At 34.8% G+C, this 25391-nt stretch overlaps 1 protein-coding gene across 1 annotated transcript; it reads right to left on the reverse strand.

The window, feature by feature from the left end:
* Nucleotides 1–1293: 1293 nt before the first annotated feature.
* On the reverse strand, nt 1294–21024 carry LOC129233284 (Y-box-binding protein 2-B-like). The gene is made up of 6 exons (XM_054867332.1): nt 21007–21024; nt 18253–18471; nt 12914–13081; nt 11712–11882; nt 4387–4730; nt 1294–1745 (listed from the first exon to the last, which is right to left on the reverse strand). Exons 1-5 carry the CDS (start codon nt 21022–21024, stop codon nt 4563–4565), a joined length of 744 nt encoding a protein of 247 aa, XP_054723307.1. The 3' UTR covers nt 1294–1745; nt 4387–4562.
* Nucleotides 21025–25391: the final 4367 nt, after the last annotated feature.

The following is a 25391-nucleotide window of genomic DNA, read 5'->3' on the forward strand; positions in this document are numbered from 1 at the left end:
AAGAACTTCATGAAAGCCGTGAACAAAGATGTTTTTCCAATACCTTAGAGGGAAATTTCCAAGATATATTTGAAGCTAAGGTTAAGGAGAGAATTTTTAAAGGCCTTTCATATACAATCAATTTTGAAAATCACTGTTTTTCAAAATAAATTTTCGAAGGAAGAAAACACCTTAGAAGTCATTAAGGGTGTATTACAAGTATTTTTAAGCATAAAAAAAAAACAGTTGGTCAAACAATTCCTATGGAAATTCTGTCACCATTGATTAATGATGTGTCTGTGAAACTACATTTTTTTTCACTTCTTCCAGGATATTTTGTTTAAAAACTAAAGCTATGAGCAGTGAGAATGAAGAAAGGTTTCAATAAAAAAAAAAGATATATTTACAATAGAACGCAGATATAAGGGTCATTGGTCTGAGTTAATGCTCACCAAATGCTGCTGATCTTATTACAAGGAATGGTTCTTTTTTGACGTACAAAAAGCAATCGAAAATGAAGCATTTACAACAATAAGCCAAAGCAGCCTCATTTTTCCGAAAAATAAGCATTGTTTAAAAAAAAAAGACCTATTTAATAATATTTATTGCACAGGATGTTTTTCCCTTTTAAACATTGCCTTTAAAACTATGTGTGGTTGCTGTGAATCTTTCTCCAGTGGACTTTTATGTATCCTGAAAACAAGAGCTAATAAAAAACATTCACTACCATATTCGTTTTTCTCAACCCAAAATTAGTAGGAATTCACTATTTAAAACCAGGATGCAGACAAAAGTTCTTTTTTGTTGACTAGTGTGATTAGAGCCCACATTATATGAAAATGCATATTTTTGCTTTTCACTTACTTTCAGATTTTTTTATTTTTATAAGCAAAAGAAAAATTACAAAAAGAATATTGTCGTTTAAAAAAAAAATCAGGCGACTAGTAAGTTTTTCTCGGGTTGCTTGATTTTTTAAGCATATTTGCGAATGCATATTACTTTTTGTTCATATTATTACCGAAAATTTAAATTTACCACTAAAGATATAAAAAATGCAAGAACAGAAACGTCATTAGTGTTTTTATTCAGATGCTAAAACTTTTATTTGCAAAAATAAAAAAAAATTCAGCTTTTTTTTTGAAGTTTTTACTTTAAATGTCAGGAACTTTCGATTACTGCATTTTACCATATGAATAAGAACACAGTACTTTTTGTGAAATGAAGAATTTTATTCAAATTCATTTTATAAACTTTTCTTCTTCAAGTATACAAAGTGTCTGCTTTCAGTCAAAATAAAATTCATTAAATTCTACACTTTATACTTTCAAGCTTTTAAAAAATAAATTAGAGTAATAAACAAGAGCCAAAGTTACATCCATGATGTTAGTTCAGTCAAAAACTTGTGTTCAATGTGAATAAATGGTAATATTTTTAAACAAGTAACTGCATTCAAATTAAAACTTTTCAAAGTTATTTGGCTACTCAGCATCTTTTAAATCAACCCAGTGAGGGCATAACTTCACAAACAGCTATCTGATAAAAACTATACCTTGGCTGTTCGAATACATTCAAATCACAGCTTTTTAACAATTACAAAGTTGGTAGTTTCAAAATCTCAAGGGTGTTAATGACATGATAAGCAAACAGTCTATTAAGACTCATCCAAGAGCTCAAAAAAAATGGTGTGGCTCCGTTTGTTAGGCAGAAACTATTGCTTCATTTGTAGAGGCTTCTGCAGGAGATGTATTTTCAATTTTCACAACAGGCTAGGAAGGAAAAGAAAAAAAAAAAACATGATAGATATAAATTTTTAACAAAGCAAGGCATTAGTCATGGACTTTAGTTTTATAAATAATGCATTAAAAATAATATTCATAACATTTCAAGCATTATTAAAGTTCGACAGTTTAGCTACTTAACCACAAAATCTGAGCCCTGGAGCAAATGATAAATAAAAATTTGTATCGTTATAGTTTTGCCACACACTAGCACATGAGACTTTTGTACCTTGCATTTCTTCGCTCTAACTTTGAAAAAAAAAACTGGTTGGGAAATTCACTGTTCACATACGAAAAGAGTTTTTACCCTGTACCTAAGAAAGCGGTTCTACCCAGCAAGTGAACAAACTCGTTTTGCGAAGTGAATTTTGGTTAAAAGCCAAATAACTATTGCAGAAGGTACAGAAGAAAGAAAACCCACATATACCTGGGAATGGGAAATAACTGGAATGAGGTGTTAAGCAAATTTTTTCCAGGATAGAAAAGCTTCATATGAACGAGGCAACGAAGTACCACAAATAGTTACATCATAAATAATAAACCACAATTGTTATACTATTAACACAAGGAATATTATTTTCACTACCCCAAGCAGAAAAAAAGCAACATATTTTTGTCCATCAGAAATCTGCAAGGGATTGCAAGTTAAAACTTAAGTTTTGTACTTTCAAGCATAGAAAACAATATGAAATAAATTGTTGTAACTCTTTTTTAAGGATTTTAGTGGGAATTATCAATTCAGGGTTTAAGAAGAAATTATTGATTAGTTTCTAAAAGTTCAAAATTATTCCCACAACATTTGAAGCACAGGAACCATACATTAAAGAAAAAGAAAAGAGAGAGAGAGAAAGAATAATTAATTTGCTTCAGGAAAAAAGGCTTGATCATATCAACTTTTGATTGAATTTCAACAACTATAATACTGGAATTTTTTAACAGGACTCCATGGTTAGTGCTTTTCAGATTGTTTCTTTGATTTTATTTCTCATTGCAAAAGTTTTTTCACTTAAGAATATTATGCTACATATTGGTTTTTTTAATGTGCAGTCTTGCTCTTCAAAATTGCAATTGTTGGCCTTTTCTTGTCCTATTAAATGCTTTTTTTTTTTTCCTTTTTGGCTATAAATTTTTTTAGTCTTGCACTAATTTGCTCCTGAAAGCAAGCAAAACAGCAGTTCTAATAACACTTTGAAATTTCTTTCCAAACATTAGCTAAGAAAGCTTTAAGTTATCACAGAAATAGTTTATAAAAAATTCCCATTTTCAATAAAAATTTTGCTTGAGAATATTGCTTTTATGCCAGGCCTGGGGATCTCCCTTTATCCGATTCTAGTATTTACTCTATGTGGTTAGTAACTATGTAGTTTCTAGAGGTTACAGGGTTAATACATTCATTATTAACCTTGAAATACTAATTACATAAGAAGTGTCACAAAGCTAGGCGACATGGTGCCAAAAATGATGCCAACTTGGCGATGTCTCTAAAATTTCCCGCCAATCTCATAAGCATAATGTTGAAACGGTTCGTAGCAGGCAATGTATGAAACTACTGTAATCTTAGGCGAAAATCAATGGAATAAACTTTAAGATATAGTTGAAGTTAGCCAGATTAAAACGTAAAAATGATTACTACTTACAAAATTTGTAACAATACGTTAGATTCAAGAATTCATAATATGGATATGGATATAGAAGAAAGTTTCGTGATAGCCACAACAAACTAATTTCATTTTCGATCGGCCTCGGAGCCTCCCGAAACAAATTCTGCAACATTCTGCCCACGGATGATAGGGAATTGGCAAACTTCCAGTAAAAACGAGTCCATCTCTATGAGGAGGAAAAGTAAAAATTTGATGTGTGTGCTTCGTCAATTCCAATGTGACACTTTACTTAATTTACTGTCTGTTCTCGAACTCCACGACTAGCAGCAGCAAACTGTTCCAATTGAAAAACGGGTGATGGTTTAAGGAAGCGCACTTCCGATGCATTCAATTTTTCCTTGTTCGTTACTTCCTTCTTCCTTTTACCCCTGTTTTGATAAAATCAGAAGAGACCTGATGCATGCGCAAATACGAGTAAGGTTTCACATTAAAATATTGGACAGCAGAGGCTAGCACGCATCTGCAAAAGCTAGGCTCTATAAAAACTAATAGATGCATCCGTTTCCACCTCTAAACTGGATGTTTGCCTTGACATCTCATCGGTGGTCAGACTTTACCAGGCATGCAAGTAACTAAAATGAGCTGATGTGTGCATTACATGAGCATGACTTCCTTTTACTCCAATTTAGACCCCACAAGGAGTCTACGTACCAAATTTCAACTTTCTAGGACATAGTGTTCTTGAATTATGCGACACACATACGCACATACCTACATACAGATGTCGTGAGAAAACTCGTTGTAATTAACTCGGAAATCAACAGAATGGATATTTCACGTGTATTTACATTCTTAGGCACTTATCCACGTGTGGTCGAGTTGAAAAAAAAAAAAAAAAAACTCACCATTCACTAGGGGGTGAGTAAAATGGAAATTAAGGTCGATTTTTGAGCGAAATTTTTTTCGTGAGTACAATACTTCCTTTTTTGTAAAAGGAAAAGGGAGTAAAAACAGCAGAAATCCCTCACCTGCTCAGCAGACGACTGCTCTTTTGAATAGCCTTCGTTCGTCTGAGCCGAATCACACGGTTCTCCGGACCCCCCCGAGGGCGGCATCGAAGACGAGACATTGGCTGCATCGTTTTCGTAGCCACTCCCCGGATCTTCGGTCTTGACCTCATACTTGGCCTCGTAGTCTTCCTGCTTCACCTCGTCTCCGTCCTCCCCCCTGCCATTCCTGGGCATGCGGTCCGAGCGGTCCGGGCATGACCGCCCCTGCGCGGTCTGCGGCGGTCCATCCGCGGTCTGTAGGCCTGGCGCGGGCGGGATCCAGAGACCCGAGCCTGCTGGTCTTCGTCGTCGGCTTCGTTGTCCTGGTGGGAAAGCAGATGTTATTCTCCAGAGAGTCGGTTCAACCAACGTCCCCGTAATACTAAATGTCTGTCGCTTTCTCACTTTTAACATAGAGCAAAAAGAAACTCGAATCGAGAGAACGAGGATACGTGAATATGGGTACTGAGGGGAATGAGGATACGTAAATATTGGTACGGAATGCTACTGCCATCTATCGAAGGTATTAGAAAACAATAGCAAAGAAAATAATTGGTTACTAACAAAATTATTTTGAAATTAAGTAATTATATATTTGATTTTAATCGATTGGATCCATCGGCATAGCAACGAGTTCATCTGATTGCCACTAGGCATGGCCCCACTTAATTCTTATAGGCCGTGGCAATCGCTGAAACCCATAGCAACATAGAGGGTGCTACAGGGCACCCGTTTCCATTTCTTTGCCACTAAATGGTGGACCCAGAGGTTTCCTGTGGCGCCTCTTGCGGTCAAAATGGGCGACGTCCGATCAAAAATAACAAACTTTGAAACATTAATATTGATTGGTGGATGCACGAGCGGCATTGAAACGTTGAAATTGATTGGTGGATGCATGAGCTGCATTGGTTCAATACAGAAAAGTCAAAAATTGTCAAGGTCCATAAGCGTAAGCGGAAATTTATTGGGGCCATGTACAAGGTGATAGTAGGGGAGATAACGACCGAAATTTTACGACAATATATATAAGGCCAGATTTTTTTTTAAATATTAGATTAGTTTACTTAAAAGAAGAAAACGCGAGTCTACCAAAAAGTTATCGTTGCAATAATTAATAAAAAATTTTGCAATATGTTGCAAAAACTTGTGAAATTGTCTTCTTTACTAATAATAAAGCAGAAAGTCTCTCTGTCCGGAGGATGTCTGGATGTCTGTAGGATGTCCGTAGGATGTCTGTGACGCGCATAGCGCTTAAACCGTTCGGCCGATTTTCATGAAATTTGGCACAAAGTTAGTATGTAGCATGGGGGTGTGCACCTCGAAGCGATTTTTCGAAAATTCGATGTGGTTCTTTTTTTACTCCAATTTTAAGAAAAAAAGTATCATAAATTACGAAATTATCGTAACGTGGAACCGTAACATGGGCACAAGCCAATTGGCGAGATACGAAATTATTGTAACGTGGAACCGTAATGTCGGTGCAAGCCAACTGGCGAGAAAATTCACTATACATTATTTGTAAATATACAGGCGAACCAAAAGATCTTTTGATTTTTCTATTGCGGGCGAAGCCGTGCGGGTATCACTAGTATATATATAAGGCTGAAACTCGGTAATATTATTGATTACGTATAAACATAACGAAAAATATATGTCTACCGCGTCCGAAGCGTTGCCGTGCCGTGTCTACCACCCACGCAAGGTGCGAAAAAATCAGTCAATTTTGACTTAAATATATAAGCCTAAAAATTTTTTTAGTAACTGTTTACAATGTATAAAATATAAAAACAAAAGTCTACCAGTTGTGTTATGTTGCAAAGGCATGATAGACGTCACGGAATGTCGACCTCGTACCTCTATGTACCGTTTATCGGGCCGCTAACACTCGCTCGAAAAAGTTTGCTTGTCCTCGCGAAATTTCAGTAAATAAAGCTGATTTATTTTTTAATAAATAGTTTAAATCCTGTTTTTATTAAAATTTTTAGTCTACCGTTACTAAGAGGTTGCTTAGTCTTTGGTAGAGGTTGCTTAAATTATAAAGTAGTTGGAAAAGTATGATTATTTTATCTTTTCATTCTTTATAAATGGAAATTTTTCAATTATTTTTTTTCATGATTACAATTTTCTATCATATTTAAATTGATATTCATACTTTTGTTACATTATTCATATATATATATATATTTTAACTTCTTCAAAAATATTTTGAATCACCAACTTTTCAAATACATTTCGTAAATGGGGAAGTAAAGCTGTTTATTCATCTACTGTGAAGAAGGGAGAAGGGAAGGACACGCCTTTAATAACCTTGGGTCTGGGGCCTGGGCCTGAGTAAGGCCCCTATAGTGGAGGAGCTGACGCATCCGCCATTTTGGAGCAAACTTGATCCAGTGCTTCGCGGCGATAGCGTTGCTGCTGATGATTATATTTCTTTAGCATATGTTAAATTGGGTCAACAGATAATAGCCATCTGCAGAACTGAAAAATCTGTCTTACTGCATTTACTGGAAAATAACAGATTTTTTAAAAAATAATAAGCACTGTTCATAATGCACTCAAAAGTACAAAATAACTTTTCTGGGTCAGAAAGGACAATTAAAGAATTCTTATAGTTTTCAAAAATTTCCAAGAAAATGACACCACAAACGAAGAAAAGTGCGGTTCTAGTCATGTAGAGAATGTTTTACCATTATCTAGCTTTCAATCATAAATTTGAGTGTTGAAACACGCATTTTTTTTCCCTTAATGGGAAAGTTTGGTTTAAAATGACTTGAGCGCACTTTTCTTCGTTTGTGAAATCTTTTTCTTCAAAGAATTAAAAACTACAGGAACACTTAAATTGTCCTTTCTGACCCAGAAAAGTTATTTTGTCCTTTTGAGTGCATTATGAAAAGTGCTTGTTATTTTTTTTAAAAAATCTGTTTTTTTAAAGTTTTTCGTTTTCAAACAAAATTTTAATTTAGAATTTGATTTTTTGGCGTTACGTTGTACCTTAAAGTTAAACAAATCATTTAATAAAATTCTGAAGTCTGTAAGTGGTCTAGTTGCTGAGTATATGCAAAAGAATGATTCACAACGTATAAGTAACTTGGGATAAAGATCCTAATACGTCTTTTTACTTAGCCCCGTTATCGATTATTGGCATAGATGCATAGATGAGGATAAAAACCCTAAGAAAGCAACGTCAGTGAATAAATTTCATTCTTGCTCCAGAGAGGACTTGATTCAAACTTTTCATTATGATTACTATTAACATTACATTTGCAAGGCAACAAAATTTATAACAATGGATTTTATATTTAAACATTTAATGGGGAAATTACATCAAATTTGCTATTTTCCATTATAACCGAAATAATGATGTTTCTTCAGAATTTTAAATTTTCAGCCTTAAGTTGTACCTTAAGATTAAGCAAATCATTTAGTAAAATCCAGAAGTCTCTTAGTAATCTAGTTGCTGAAATATAAGCAAAAGTACGCCTCAGATTACTCCATGACAATCAGGCCAAGTGTAATAAAAGTGCTTAAAAAACATCAATTCTGAACAACCAAAATTTCTCATCCATGATGGATTCTTTTTATTATATCTAATGAAAGAAATTCCATTATCTAATGATATTGAGAAAATTATTAAGTATGTTCAGCAGTATTCGTAGTAATTGTTTTCGACACGTACCCCGTTTCCTTCCATAAAAGATAACGAACATATCGTCGCCTCAGAGCAACAATAAGATATCTAATCCCAGAAATAACATTAAGATATCTTACTGTTGTTCTGTGGCGACGATATATTAAGTGGAACTCACAGAGGTCAAAAAATTCAGGTAGTAAACTAATCTAATAGTTTATAGTCTCTAGTAAACTAATCTAATATTTAAAAAAATTCTGGCCTTATATAAATAATGTATTAAAAACTGTCGCTATCTCCCCTACTATGACACTGTCCTCCGTCCCGGAAATCGAGTGATCTTACGGCGTCGCAGGAGTCGACTTTCGGTGTGGAGGACAGAGCTACTTGGCTGCAATTCAACCATGGCGTTGTTATGGCGATGGATTAAAATCAAATTGATAATTACAATTGGTTAATTTTGAAATAAACTAATTGTTTTCTTTGCCATTAGTTTCTAATACCTTTGATAGATGGAAGTGGCCTCTGGTCTCCACACTGAAATTGACTCAGTCTGTGTGCACTGGTTTTTGCTCTATGTTAAATACTAGAGGCATTTAGTATTATGGGGGCATTGGTTAGTTTGGCAGAAAAATTATACACACAAAAAATACTAACATGACAACCAGCAACAGGCTCTGGGCCCAGTTAGGCTGGTCCTAATCAGTTTATTATTCTCCAATGAAGATAAATGGTCCTTTTAAACCAATCTACTCCCTTACTCACAGTTGTTCCGAGTGCACACCACGCAATAAGTAGCATTTTTCCAAATTTCCAGGTTAGCCTGAGATTTGAATAGCTTAAACCCCTTGTCCTGCTTTCCGTACAAAAATTTAACCTATTGCCATTTTTCATTTTGATAAATTGAAACAGCTGAATCTATGAAAGGCTATGAGACTACAAGCAGTGTTACAAAAAGGAATTAAAATGGTGTCATGATGACACCTAGCATGATTTTCTAGGAGTCAAAATTGCTACTTTTAATGAGTCAAATATCCTCCATGATTATAAAAAATATATTTATTAAATAGTACAATGAAATAAAAATATAAGGTACTTTTGCAAACAACTCATAACTAGCTGCAGGCATCAAAAACAATATACAGAGGGTAGATAAAATTTTTAGTGAGACAAAGCCTTTTGCTTTCGACCATCCGTCCATTGAAATAAAAGGTGAACATTCTTCATTAATTTATCAATAAATTTGAAAGAAAACAAACGTTCAGTACTGATATTAATTAGTGATTATCGAATGATGCAACATTTTCACAGCAAGTATATCTGCTAAGTAGCAAATGTAACCACGCACTGTGTGCATCTATATTACCTAGTTATGTTAAATAGAAATGCTACACATTGTTGATAGCATATTTAAAAGGATCTTGAATATAATGAAAAAAAAGATTTTTTTTTTGAAAATACAAGATTGATTGTATTTAAAAGTTAGTTTAATTAATTTATCCTTTGCAGGACAGTTGAGCTACTTGTGATGAATTTATCCTTTGCAGCAATCACGAGTTTCAAGCGCAATGAGTCAGGAAAGAAAAGCTTGCATGTTTATGCAAAACTTTAGGCACCTAGGATGACTGGAAATCTAGGCTTCAAATTGAGACTAAAAACCACTTATTTCTAGCACTGACTACAAGTAAAGGTCACATAGCCAGATACGATAAAAAGAGAATATATTTTTTGAGAAGGAATTGGTATTCTCTTTCTAGGTTTTTGTTTTCACCTGTCCATAATTCAGAAATTGCTTTAAAATGGTGAACATTTTCAAAAACTATCACTAAAACTTTAAAACTCAGAAAATTTAGCTTTAGAAAAAATTGAGAAAATACATAATAGATTGCAGAACCTAGCTGGAGTAGCTTAAACACAATGTTGAAACGCTTAAACTTACGGAAAACACTACAGAAACACAGTCAAAACAGTGGACTGCAAAGGGAGAACCAGCTTCAAAAAAGGCCAAGACAGTTCCTTCTGCTGGACAATAACAGTCTTGTGCTGCTCAAGCATGTCAGGAATGGACAAGGAGAAGCTATTGGTTATAGGAAAAAGCTACAAGCCACGCGGCTTTAAGGGAATCAGAATTGACACTTTGTCTGTTGGATATCGGGCAAACAGAAATGCATGGATGACCTCTGCCCTTTTTGAAGAATGGCTGAAAGATTTGGAGAGATTATTCTTTTAAGCGGGGATCCTTAACATTGTGTCTATGGGGAAATATTCGGTTCCAGGAGGTTTTATTCATATATAAGCGAGGTATTCGTTTATCCGTTACCTGATTAAGCAGGGTTGACAATACAAATCACACTCTCAAGCCACAATTCTTAAGAAAATGTTTAATTACTCCTCATCATTATATATGCTGAAGAGTTGCTGCAGAGTTTGGTGCTTAATTGGCTTAAAATGCATTAAAAATAAAAAGAAAAAAAAACTTTTCTATTTGGCTTAAATTAGTATGTACTAAATGCTTCTGCACTTTTTGAATAGATTAACTGGTATTAACATTTCATAAACATTATCCGCCCCTGCCTTAAGCTACAGCTTTTGTAGCCTATAGGTAAATCCAACCCAGGTATTTTGACAGGATTTACCATGGCCCACAGGCTAAAACAATGAGTAATGCTTGTTTAAAATAAAATTTGAAAACTTCATTTTTTTTCAGCCTTAATCCTTCAAATGCAGTTTGTTGATATAATATTAAGGACCAATAGCTTGTCACAAAATACAGCGGCCGCCGCTTATATGAATCACGTTTGTTCTGAACAGTTTTGACTTCATAAAGCAGCTGATTCAATAAAGCAGTTAATTCCATAAAGCCGGATATTATTCTGTTTTTGGTAATTTTATTCATTAAAGCGGCTGATTCAATTGATCACTGATTCAATTAAAAGGCATCCACTGTAATACCAATATTTTGCTTTTGTACAGGTTCAATCAGTAAGTTATTGCTTATTTATTCATTTCCTGCAAATAATATAAAGAGAAAACATTTCTCTTAATATTATTTCCAGTGTTAGAAATAAGAATATAAATTTATGTGTGGCCTTGATGCGTAGGACAAGTTTCTAGGTGTCAATATGAGTGATCAAGTTGAAAAAAAATAAATTGAATATTAGATTTTTTTTTTTTTTTGAATTCAAAATTGATTGCATTTTGAAATTATTTTTATAAATGTATTCTTCATGTCAATGGCTGGTTTCAATTATGATGAGTCAGAAAAGAAAAGCTTTCATGCAATCTAAAAATTAAGGTGCCAAATTTGGCACCTATACTCAAAAATCTAAGTGTCAAATTAAAAACTGTGGTCTTAAAATGAGACTAAAACTGCTTATCTCTGACACAGATTATTCCCAAAATAATTTGTAAATATGCAGGATTTTTAAAAAATCCTGCATATTACTGTAAGAAATTTTTTAAAAATATTTCTTACAGTACTCTCAATAACTCAAAGTCCCAAGGACTGGCAAAGTCATTCGAGTTACTTTAAGTACACTTTAGGACCCAATAGAAACTTTGAGAAAAAAAGAAGATTCAAGTTATAAGAATTCCAGTCATTGCAAGTTGACTGTATTTCGAGATAAAATACCTCCACTTTTCGTAGGAAGGGCATTCATAAAACCATCCCACCTACCTTAGCATTATCACCTTCAACCCCACTTTGGCTTCCCTCCGTGTCACTTCTCGGGCGGCGAGGCCTGCGCCTGAAGTATCGTTGATAAAATTTCCTAGGCGCACGTCTTAGTCCACCACCACCACCGCCTCTAGGAATCCTATCATCATTTTTCCTTTCGTCTTGATCATCCTAACAGTTACAACAAAAAATACAGCATTGAGAACATAGCATAAGTTTAGTGTACAAATAAGAAAACCTTGCATGATTTTGGGACATTGAAAGAGAAATTGACAACTTTCAATATGCTGGACAAACACATTTTCAAGTATTTATTTTAAAAAAAATAAAGAAACTCAATTTCTTATTACTCTTTTAGAAACTAAATTCTAACAAATATGCATAGAAAATTTTTCATTTAATTCTTTAGATTAATAATGCTAAAAACTTAATTATAAAAATTGTGATTTCTTAGAATATCCTTTGCTTCTCTTCAAAAGTGGTATTAGTACTCTTATATTGGCTGCGAAAGTATTGTTGATTAGTTCAAAAGCATAAAATATTATCAATTTTGATCATTTCATTTTATGCCTTGAATGTTGGAATATCAGGTTCACAGGTGCTTCAGTTCTGATGACTATGATGGAGAACTATTTCATTGTTTTTTTAAATGAACAGCACTCCCCTTTTCCTTCTCAATACAGAGAAGCTCAAAAACTTTACAAAAATTAAATCAAATACGGTTGACTCTCAGTTTAACGACGCTCTATTTAACGACTTTTTCTATTTAACTACGGCTTTTCACGGTCCCAGATGGTCCACTGTAGTGTTAAAAGCATTCTATTTAAGGATGATTTCTAATTAAGGACGATTTTTTGTGGTCCCTTGAAAGTCGTTAAACAGAGAGTCAACTGTAATGTTTTTCACTTTTTTAAAAATAAAAATTAAATGTTATATATGTCTGAATCCATGATTAAAAAAATATGTACAACGTGAATAACTTTATAAACTTATTTTATACTAAATACCACAACCATATTTTCCTGCATATTATACACAGCGCAGGTCCTAAAATCGTCCAAAAAGGGAAAAAATCCTTGCGGATAATACGATGTAAAAAAATGAAAGTTTTGATTTCACATACAATTTTACAATTTTAGCAACTGAATTAAAAAATGTAAAGGAGTAATAACTTTAAAGACATAATCAAAACCCAAACTTACCTCATTGCCACCTTGATCAATATTTCGAGGAGGTCCTCTTGGAGGACCTCTGTAATATTTTCTAAAGAATGGACGTCTCAAAGGCCTTCGTGGTGGTCTTTGTGTGGGCTGATGTTCATCATCAGCATGATCTTGACTTTGACTGTCCTCACCTGCATCATTTTGTTGCTGCAAGTATATGAAGAGGAAAAGAATTAAAATGGTGGAATGCTCACACACATTTATATTTATGTATACATGAATCTCTGATTGTAATTTCTTTACAAACAATGATAGCAGGTATTATAAAACAACATGAGTACAGTATGAGACCCAAATTTTGGAATCCTGAAACCCGGAACATTTTTCTTTAAGCATATAATAGCACATATGATGTAAAATTTAAAAAGCAACAAATTTTTTTCTTTTTTCCATTTTTAATTGTTCAAAATTGTTAGTGGCCGGCTATTACCTGTTGAAAACACAGTATTTTCAGTTCAGTTTATTTTTGTGTCTCTTTGATGCAACGTGTCATGAGTAAATTAGTGTTCCGCTGTAATTTTGCAGCAATCTTTTAACATCTACTTTTAGGGTTAACAATAATTTTTTTTTTCTCTCATAAGTGTCAATACAAAGTCTATTGAACAAATGCACAAAACTATTTTTAGTATGAATGAAATCAAAGAAAGGGGGGTTCGACCAAACCAAGCACTGCGACCAAAGGTTAATTGTACTAGTCCCCAAACAAAAGTCTTAAAACAGAAAAGCAGCTGAAGTAAAATTCAGCAAACACCTAATAGGAATATCATGACTCTCCCACGGTTCAAGTAAACAATGACAAGGTGTTCAAACCTATAGGCAGAAAACACTTTGCAATCACACAGGGTCAAGTAATAGTTTCCTCATTAAAGAGGTAACCTCCGCAAATTGGATCATTACTGATACCCATTATAGCATGGTGCTGCTTTAAGGTGTAAATACCAGTAAGAAGACCAGAAGCCTTCCCAATATTATTTTTGTCAAGAAGCCAGTATTTTCAGCATATGATCCCCAGAGAGAATCAGGTCTGTCCTTAGGATGACAAGCTGAATATGTTCAAGATTCATCGCGAGATAACCTCTCCAACGGGATCTGGTTTCTCTCACAACATCCATCTTAAACATACTCACTGCTTGAGCATAGATAGGACTGTGGCTGACTTGTCCATACTTGTTAAGATACAACTTTTGTGTGAAGACGCTTGGTTTCTCCTGCCTTCTTAGGAATGGTTGGCCAGGTTGCTTTCGCCTCTCATACCAGCCTCTTCTTCTCCTGCCTGCACCAGCACCTGTTGCATTTTTGTGCACAAATGAGTACCCCCTGCCTCACTATTGCAGATTTGGTGGCTTGCAGACTTGCACCCTCACCTCCTCCAGCAGCAGCAAGGTTACTTGTTCTCTCCTTCTGCAGCAGTTTGTGCAGTGGAAGGAGTTGAAACCTCTGACCAAAGATGTTTGGTTCCTCCTACCATCTCGGGGAAGGCCGGCCCAGTGGCTTTCTCCCTCCTGTACCAGCTTACCCCTCTCCCGCTCGCACCAGTTGCAATTTTTGTGCAAAATTAAATAATCCTTGCCCATTTACAGCAGAGTTGGTGGGTTGCAGACCTGCAACTTTACCCCTCTCGTTCGGTGGATTGCAGATCCGCACCCTTACCTCCTCCAGCAGCAAGATTGCTGGTTTCTCCTTCAAGCCAGCCTCCGACTCCACAGGAGCTGGAAACTGTGAGGTGGTAAAAGGTTAATACCTGCACAACCACCCTGTACGAGTGTAAGGCTAAGTACAAGGAGGTTTTGCCCAGTTCATCCAGGGGTCCGTTCAAGACATTATACAACCCAGATGCCATCCATTCATCGGCACGGTGCCTCACACCTTAGATTGGGTGTCCATTTTAGTCGCCTCTTACGACATGCATGGACTACATTGGGACTATTCTGCTCCGGTCACCACACAGAGAATTTTTAGTATAAATATGATTTAATATATTTATTCTATCAATTGCCTAACATTAAAAAGCAACATCCACAGACAATACGCTGCTGCAAATTATCTCTAACTTACACTTTCACTCAGATTAATCAAGAAATAAAAGAAATTTGGCATGAATATCAGCAAAACCAGAAAAAAAAAAATGACAAATACCACACAACATGAGTACTTTCACTATTTTTTGAATCATAATCCAAAATTCGAAAAGGTCGCGGTACAGAACTTTCTGGATTTGGGGTCCTATACTGTATTGTTAACATAGTATGAGTATAAATTATCAACAAAAAAATATATTACCCTAAGCATGCCACTAAAAATTCTAGAAATTATTCAATTTTTTGACTCATTTAATTGCACTATAAACATAGGCGGATTTAGGACTGAGTTCCTGGGGGGGCAGGATTTTTTTTTTTTTTTTTTTTTTGAGCAACATTTTTAATTGCCCTCCCTCCCCTCCCATGTTTTTGTCTGTTTTCTAAGGTCAATGCGTAAGGTCATTCTTTACTTTTTTATGTCATTTTCATTACTGTGTGTAATCATGCTGTCCTTTTTAAATTGACCTTAAAAGAGAGGGGCTGGTATTAAGAGAGTAACGCAGTGCTCCCTTTTTAGTGGGATATAGAATATCTCCAGTTTTAGGGGGCCCGGGGGTTACTCCCCCGGAGGAAATTATCTAAAATGGATATAAAATTCTGAATTTTGAAGTCTTATAAGGGTTAATTGGAAATAGGCAAATAATTTTTTTTTTAAGTTTTACGCTTTAAAAGTGCTTTGTGATGCAAGTTAATACTTTAAAAGAAATGGTGCACAGATTTAGAGAATAGGTATCAAGAGTGTAACATGCAACCCATTTGAACAATTCTTAATTTACAGTGGCTCCCAAAAGTGTTCGACTTTCAATGAAATAGGCTCCAATGCATTGGTTAGAATTAATATTTCGGAATAGGTATTTAATTACAAGATCTATGATCTATTTTTAACAAAACTACACGAAATTTTTAAAAAAAACACTAAACCTTAATTTTTTAAAAATCAAAAACCAAAAAGTGCCGGAAATTTTATTTCACAAAAGTCTTCGTACACTTTGAAAAAAATGTCAAAAAAAAATAGTAAATAATCTAACTTTTTACAAAATTATTATTTAGTAGAGAATCATGGAGTATCAACAACAGTTTTTAAACGTCTGGGAATAGATTTCATTGTTTTTTCTTTCTTTTTTTCTGCAATTTCTGAGTAAGTATTCAGCCGCACTTCGAGTCTTACTGTTTTTAGTTCGCTTTTCGTTTCAATGGTGTATTTTCGTAATCTAGCCACCAGATGTTTCCAAATATGTTCTATTAAGTTTAAATCTGCCGACTGAGGAGATATTTCTAACTTTAAGGACAATTTTTGAGGCTCCAAACGCAAACGTGTACTTTTTATCGTCATTTTGATAAAAGAAACATAGTTGTTTCCGTTTACCAAATTTTGGGCTAATAGTTTAAACTTGTTTTTTAAAATATTCAAATGAACGGCATGATTCATTATTTCATCAAAAAACTCAAATTTTCCAAGTCCTGCTACAGTTATGCACCCTCACCCAAGAACACCTCATCGTCCTGATTAACTGATCCAGCTAAGTTCCTAAGATTAAATTCCTCATTTTTCCTCCTATTGACAATTTTACAACAATTTAACCCAAATTTATTTTCCTCTATAAGTAAGACGTTGTTCCAAAACGTTTTGAGCTTATTTATCATTTATTTTATGACGGAAAGCGTGAGCTTAGTGTTTTTCGCATGAACAAGAAAATTTCTGCGGGAAGAGGTCCCCTTTAATACAACTAATAAGAGAACTTGGCAAATAGTTTTAGGTGAAAATTAAACGTAAAATGTTTCATTCAGCTATGCAAAAACTTTTTCAGCACTCAAATGCGTATTTTTCATAATTTCTTTAACTGTAAACCTCCAATCACGCTTTGTTAACTTTGCCAATTGACCTTTTCTTACCTTGTTTTCGATCCGATTCTTGTCTTAAAAGCATTTTATCAAGCACTTCACTATAGAATAATATAAATTAACTAATTTACAGATATTTTAAACCAATTTATGTCTACTGTGAGAAAAAAAAACAAATTTCGAATCGTGTTTGTTGTTTTCTACGCATACCAGCCATTTAAAAATAATAAGCAGAATATTAGGGAATAAATAAACAAAAAAATAAAGCCAAATGACTTTGAAGGGTCAATACAATGCAAAAATAATAAAAAAAACGACATATGATAATTTTAATCATGAATTTATTCAAAAATATTTCAGTGTACTATGACTTTGGTGGTGTATTTTTTCTCTGTCTCTTTGTTTTTTGACAAATTTCAAAAATAAAATGCGGCAATATTTTGAAAAAAAAAAAACTACTGGGTTTTATTCAGAATGGCATAGGAATGGTGCGAAAAAAAAATTGGATTTCATATTCGAATTCAGTTTTGCGTTATTTTGGTTTTACTACAAAATCTCAAGGTGTACGAACACTTTTGGGAGCCACTGTATACACTTGATAAGAAATAAAATTGAAGCACACTTTGCTTTGGAGTTTCAAAGACATGTCTAATTATTTTCAAGGTTTGGTTGGTTAGATTGGGTTTTTGGTTCAAGAGCACTTGTAGGCTATACTGCGCCAATTCTTTTCAGGGATTTTAGAACTTATCAATAATTTGCACTTTCTAGTCTCTGAAATTAAGTAGTAGATTATACAATTGTACAGTATTGTTCAAACTTTGTAAGAAACGGCTATTTTAAGTTTAAAAGAAAAAAAAAACTTTAATTTCCTATTCAAAAAAGAAAAAAAAAGATTTTTTTTTTGTTATAAGATTTTGAAAGATAAGTTATTATTATATAAACTCCTCCCAAAACTGGGGAGCATTGTCCTCTTTGCCCCCCCCCCTCCCTATAAATCCACCCATGCTCTTCTGAACTATTCAAAAACGAAAAAATATTTTTTTTTTAAATTTTTGGAAGATGTGTTGTTACTACATAAAGTCCTCCCAAAACTGGGGGGGCATTGCCCCCCTCTGACCCCCCATAAATCCGCCCATGACTATAAATACTTCAGTTCACTGAACTTGTCAACAAAATCTAGCATACTTTACAACATATTAAATATCTCTTCTTATTGAGGGCATACAGATAACTTAGCATGACTCTTATTTAACGGCGACTTCCCTGAAATTTCACTTGCAATACAAATTTCACATAGATTAATAAACTCCCTCTTTACAAATTGTATACTCATTTGCATTTCCAAAATAAACTTTGAATACCCTGAGAAATTAATAGAATTTTTCATCATGCACTTACTCGAGGAGTTCTCGGTACATATCGTCTCCTAGGGAACCATCTCCCACGGTAACGGTTTCTATCAGCAGCATATGGACTGCCTTTGACTGAAGTGCCATTTGGTCCAGTGACATTTGCAGCTTCATTTCCCTTCTCGCCAACAACAACGTCAAACTCTACCACCTCCCCATCTCCAACACTCCTGACAATCTTCTTAGGATTATTTTTCTTTATAGCAGTCTACAGCAAAAATCAAATATGTATATTGTACATTTTCATATAGTATAAATATATGTACATAAAAACATATAAATAAAAAGAATATACAAATATAATTTTTGAACTTATTTTGAATGGAATAAATAGTAACAATAGAGGAAGCATATGCCTCAGACAGTGGCGCACACAAGGGAGGGGTCCAGGGGGTCCGGACCCCTCCCATAAGTCTTGATATTTTTCCTGATTGATTACGATTTTATGTATTTTGTTCGTAGAATAGTTTCAAACAAAGGAAACACTATTTTCAGTTCCAATGATAAGTGAAAAAATAAAATCCTCATGTTAAAAGATTAAAAAAATATTGTGAACTTTTCCTGTAATGAATGGTCTCTAAGAAGCAGAATGGGGGTTATAAATGAATACAATGTAATAACCATATTTTTAGTTTTGTAATTACAGATTAAAATTACATTCTATGAACTTGAATCCATTTTTTAATTATAAAAAAAGTAAAAGCGTAAATTATTTTGCTTTCTGGTTATTTATTTAAGCACATTTCATTAAATAATGTTAATTATTTATTCAGTAGTTTATTTTTCACTGTTTTTCCTTCTCGGGAATCGATTAAATAAAGTCAATATGCTTGACAGCGAATTGGGGTATGATATGAGAATGAGGCTTTCGATCTCGTACCCTCCCCTTGTAAAATTCTTGTGTGCGCCACTGGCCTCAGATGTTTGAAAATATATTATTGTAATCATTTCTAATCCTACCTGGTCTAACTCTTTGCAAGACCAGGAAGTCTTCAGGAAAGTCAATGTTCGAGGTAAGTACACAAGAAGAACCCACCGTGAGAGGGAGCGATCGTCGACGCATGCTCCGCAGCAACTATGTTTCAGTCTCTGTGTAGATCTCGTTAAGAAAACGTAATGTAAATACTCGTGTGTGTAAATATAGTCGTTTATGTTTCTAACTTGTTCAATTATTGTGTCCACACTCCACCATACATGTTTCTGGTCCGTCGAGCCGGAACAATAAATTTGTGGAAGAAGTGCAATTCAATTGTCAACGAGTAGAACATTCAAACACTATGGATAATCGCAAGAAGAAACGGAGCTACCTCAAAGGTAGGACCACTCGATTAATTAATATTCTTAACGATAAAATTAATTCAGATGCAATTACTATTGATGAACTCGAAATACATGGCTCTGATGCTCGGGATTTATGGCATGAATTTCATGAATTAAACACGGAAATTATTCTAGCTCAAAAGGATACGGAAATCGAGGCAAACGACAAAGAATATGATGAAATCGCATCCAAAATTGAAAGTTTAAAGGTAACAATTTCTAAAGAAATTAAAACCAAAACAGCAGGTGAGACCAGTACGAATAATACTTCTCAAGTATCAAATCAGTCTACTTCAGAACATCATTTGAACTCTGTTAAATTACCCAAAATAGAACTACCAACATTTTCAGGCAATTTTTGTGAATAGTTAAGTTTTCGGGACTTATTCATTGCAACCATTCATAACAATTCATTTCTTTCTGATGCTCAACGTTTGCAATACCTCAAGCTTTCGATTAAAGGCCAAACATCTGTTCTAATTCAAGCTCTGCAAATCACGAATGAAAATTACGATAAAGCATGGAAATTAATCAGTGATAGATATGAAAACGTTTCGGAAATAATTAATGCAACCCTAGACCGATTATTTTCGCAACCAAATTTAAAATCTGAGTCACTTTAGAAATACTAAAACAACCAGTATCTCATTGGGATACCATTCCAGTTTATTTCTTGAAAAAGAAACTGGATTCTCAAACATTACGTCAGTTTACATTGAGTTTGTACAGATCGGAAGTTCCAACATTCAAATCATTTTGCGAATTCATTGAAAAAAGCGCTGCAGCTTTAGCGTGTCTGAGTCATAACACACATGGCGCCGGATCATTTTCGTCAAGGACACCAAACGAAAAATCTTTCTCATCAAAAAACAAATTAGAGTCATAACATATCGCTGTTACGAACGCTTGTTTATTCTGTAAGGATAATTCACATGCAATTTATCAGTGCGATAAATTTCAAGAATTGCCAATTAACGCGAGAAAGGATTTTGTAATACAAATGAAAATTTGTTTGAATTGTTTAAGACCAAATTACTTTGCTAATACTTGTAAGAGTTTAAAGTGCAAAAAATACGATCGTAAGCATAACACTTTGCTCCACGAAACGGCAAATGCCAAAAATGAAGAACATAAAAGTGATACGTTAGTATCAAATCATTATTCGGAATCTAATTTGAATGCACAAAATGTTTTGCTTCCAACTGCTATTATTAACGTACATGACAAATATGGAAATCCGCATGTTTGTAAAGCTCTAATTGATTGTGCATCTCAAGCAAGCTTTTTTAGAGAAGATTGTTTACAGTGGTTGGGTATTTCACGGCAGCGAGTTAGCAGGGTTAGGTTCTAATGAATCGAATAAAATTTCGGGTGCAGCTCAAATTAAAATATCGCCAGTCTCAGATATTAGTTTGACACTCACTGTTGATGCATTAACCATCCCTAAAATTACAAACAATCTTCCCCAGAATAAAATTGATGATTCAAAATTAAAATACTTCAAGCATTTAATACTTGCAGATAAAAATTGCAATCAGCCTAGCACCATTGATGTCCTACTGGGTGCGGACGTGCTAGCAAACATAATGCTGAGTGGGCATATTGTTATTCCCGGAGAAAACTTGATGGCTCAGGAGACAATTTTTGGATGGGTTATCTTGGGAAAAGTATCAAAATTTCAAGGCAACTCGAATCGCGTTTATACTCACTTCACTCTTTGCAAGGAGTTCGAAGTTCAGAAGTTGTGGGAATTAGAAGAAATTCCAAACAAAAAAATACTCTCCCCTTCAGAACAGGCATGTGAAAACCATTTTCAATCCACATTTACACGTAATGATGAGGGTAGGTTTATCGTAAGGTTACCTTTTCACGATGATAATCTGAAATTGGGTTCATCTTGTGAAGTCGCAGAAAAGAGGTTGATTCAAAATGAGAAGAGTTTTGTCAGAAAACCCGAAAAAAATGAAATTATACAGAGAATTCATGCGCGAATATGAAATGTTAGGTCACATGGAACTGTGTTCAGAAAATGATAATTCAGGAGAACATTTCTATCTTCCGCATCATGCTGTTATGAAATCATCGAAATCATCTCAGTCTTCTTATAAGTTTCGTGTTGTTTTCGATGCGTCTGCTAAATCCTCAAGTGGAGCATCTCTCAACGACAAGCTTATGGTAGATCCAACTTTACAGGACGACATAGCGACCTTATTAATGAGATTTGGCTAACATAGAATCGCTATGACAAGCGACATTGTTAAAATGTATAGGCGAATTTTCATTCACCCGGACGACACACAATACCAAAAAATACTCTGGAGACAATCATGCAACGAAGAAGTCAAGGAATTCCGCTTGTTGACAGTCACATATGGCACAGCTTCAGCTCCATATTTGGCCATGAAATGTCTGCAACAACTTACAGTTGAAGAAAGCGAGAAATTTCCGCACACGTCTCAAGTAGTTAAATCAGATTTTTATGTGGACGATCTCATGACTGGAGCCAAGTCCGTTGAAGAAGCAATTCAACTGCAACAAGTAGTAATTGAAATGTTGAAGTGTGGAATTGAAATTAAAAAATGGTCATGGAATGAAGAATTAGTTCTTGAAAATATTCCCCCAGAAAGTCGTGCAACATCTTTGCCTCTGGAAATTAGAGATGATGTTAAGACCCTTGGTGTTCTGTGGAACCCAGCAACAGACACTTTTTCTTTTAAGTGGAATTTACCTCCTGTGTCAGAATTTTGCAGCAAACGTATCGTGCTCTCCTTCATATCTACAATTTTCGATCCTCCTGGTTGGATTTCTCCCGTTGTTCTTAAATTCAAGTTGCTTATTCAACACCTCTGGAAATTAAAGCTCAACTGGGACGAAAATCTTCTGCCAGATTTACAGCTAGAATGGAAATCTCTAGTCGAAGACTTATCTCAACTAAAAGAAATTAAAATACCCAGGTACATTCTTCAACCTTACAGCAACATCATAGAACTTCACGGATTTTGTGATACCTCTGAAAAAGCATACGTGGCTGCAGTATACATACGAACGATTTCGATGAATGGCAACATTAACGTGAAACTGGTTACTAGCAAGACCAGAGTATCACCTATAAAATTTGTCTCTCTTCCTCGACTTGAACTCTGTGGTGCATTTTTGTTAGCTAAACTTGTTCGCTTTACATATCGAGCGCTACAACTTGATTCAGTTAAGACATTATGCTGGACAGACTCCACAATTGTTTTGTGCTGGCTAGCATCACACTCTAGCTGGTGGAAAACTTTTGTTGCGCATAGAGTAGAAAAGATTCATGAACTTGCTCCTGAAGCTCTTTGGAACCACGTACACGGTAAATTTAATCCAGCAGACTGTGCATCACGGGGAATGACTCTTGAACAGTTACAGAACTTTCCGCTGTGGTGGCAAGGCCCAGATTTTTTGTATTTGCAAGAAGATATCTCTCACAAACCATTCCAATGCACTGAAACAGATGAAATTCGAGCAGAAGAAAAGAAAACCACATCTGCAACTCACGTCGCAACAGCGACAGCAGAAAACAGTGACATTCTGGAATTATTGCATAAATTTTCCTCGCTCTCTAAATTGAAGAGAGTTACAGCTTATTGTTTCAGGTTTATTTACAATTTCAAACGTTCAAAGAAAAAAAGAAATTTAGGACTACTGTCATCACAAGAACTTGATCATGCACTTAAATTCTGGATCAAACAAGGTCAAGAACAGAATTTTCATGCAGAAATAGATTGTTTGAAACATTCTCGCGCATTACCTACAAAGAGTAAAATCTTGTCTTTAAATCCTTTTCTTGATGATGAAGGGTGGGCGATAGTCTTTGCCATGCGAATCTACCGGAAAATCAAAAATATCCTGTTTTGTTACCTAAACACAGTTTTTTCACAGACCTGTTAATTTCTTCATTACATGTAACAAACTTACATGCCGGACCTCAGTTACTTCAAACCTGCATTCAACGTGAATACTGGATACTATCTGCTAGAGATACTATTCGACAATGCATTAGGAAATGCATGACATGTGCCAAGATTAAAGCTCAAACCGCTCAGCAAATGTTAGGCGATTTGCCAGCTGCACGAGTAACTCCATCCCGACCATTTCTTAAATGTGGCGTTGACTATGGTGGCCCTTTCTCCAAACGGATGTCAAAGAACTCCAGAGCAAAAACCTGCAAGGCATATCTATGTCTGTTAGTGTGCTTTTCAACCAGAGCAATTCACTGTGAACTAGTTAGTGATTTGCCAACAAATGCTTTCATAGCTGCCTTTAAACGTTTTATTTCACGTCGCGGTAAATGTTCTGACATTTACAGTGATTGCGGCACTAATTTTATTGGTGCGAAGAAAGAACTTGACGAACTTCATGCATTATTCAAATCACCAAACCGTAACGAGAAAATAACTCATTACTTATCTGATGAAGGTATCAACTGGCATTTCAACCCACCAGCTGCTCCTCACATGGGCATTTGGGAAGCGGGCATCAAATCTGTGAAATTCCATCTTAAGCGCATCATATCAAACGTAATATTAACTTACGAAGAGTTATACACGATCATAGTGCAAGTTGAGGCCTGTCTCAACTCTCATCCTCTCTCACCTCTGTCCAGTGATCCAAATGACCTTTCAGTGCTCACACCAGGACACTTTCTTACTGGTAGTCCTCTAAACGCTGTTCCAGAAACAGATTTTACATGTTCTAAACTCAACCATCTGACCCGCTGGCAACTGACGCAGTGAGGGCGTTTGAAAAATTCTGTGTTTGAGAAATTATAATTTTATAAACATTTCAATCTATGTTTTTCGAAATTCCATTTATTCAAGAAAAAGAACAATATTGAATCGTAAATTGTTGCACCATATTATATTAGCATCAAGAAATAAATTATTTATATGCAGTAAAGAATGAGCGACGTTAATAATAAAATAATCAAAACCACACAGCATCCAACATACATTTGAATTTTGGTGTCTTGAATTCAAGAGACATTTTTCGTAATCACAAATTTCGATAGCAGCAGAGTTGTTTGCTCAAATCAGCAGAGTGGAATATTATGAGCAGTGTATTCCACTAATAAAGTGCAATTAAGAAGCACTTAGTCTTGAAAAAGACTTTTTCTTTTTTTTTGAAAAAATATCGAAACGTATCCCAGAAGAAAAGGCAGAAGAAAACTTAGTCAACACTGATAATCAGTGAACGAAATGAAATCTTGCCTCCTCTCCTACTTATAGTTACCCGAATGCATAGTTTGTTATCAGTTGAATGTTTCTACAATACATGACAAAAGTAGATGCATAGAACCTAATCCATCAATAGTAACTTATCAGCACTCAAGCTGTAAGCCTGAACCACATGCACATTTTCTATTGAACTGATCGCAATACCCCGTTTCCTGTCAGTTTTTTTTCCCTTTATTCTGGTGCATTTAAAAGAATCACAAGGACCTGCTCTGTCACTTAATGATTTGCTTACAATAATTTGAAAGTGAACAACTTTCCCCAAGCATCCATTTCATTGTAGCAGACGCATTCTTTCAAATTTGAAATAGTCTAACTAAAGTATTGAATGAAGACATCCTATGTGTAGAAAGAAGGCATGCTTGGAAGAAACCATACTTTGAAAACAAAATCAAACAATTATCCTTTATCTGTCATTGAACCGATGTTTGATTATAACGCACTAAAATTTTCATACGCATTATTCAATCACTGGCTCTGTTTACTTGATTAAAGAATAGGCTCTTTAGAATGCCGAAACACGTGTCTGCTGGTCTTATTA

Source organism: Uloborus diversus, unplaced genomic scaffold, assembly GCF_026930045.1.
Source record: "Uloborus diversus isolate 005 unplaced genomic scaffold, Udiv.v.3.1 scaffold_309, whole genome shotgun sequence".
Taxonomy (NCBI): domain Eukaryota; kingdom Metazoa; phylum Arthropoda; class Arachnida; order Araneae; family Uloboridae; genus Uloborus; species Uloborus diversus.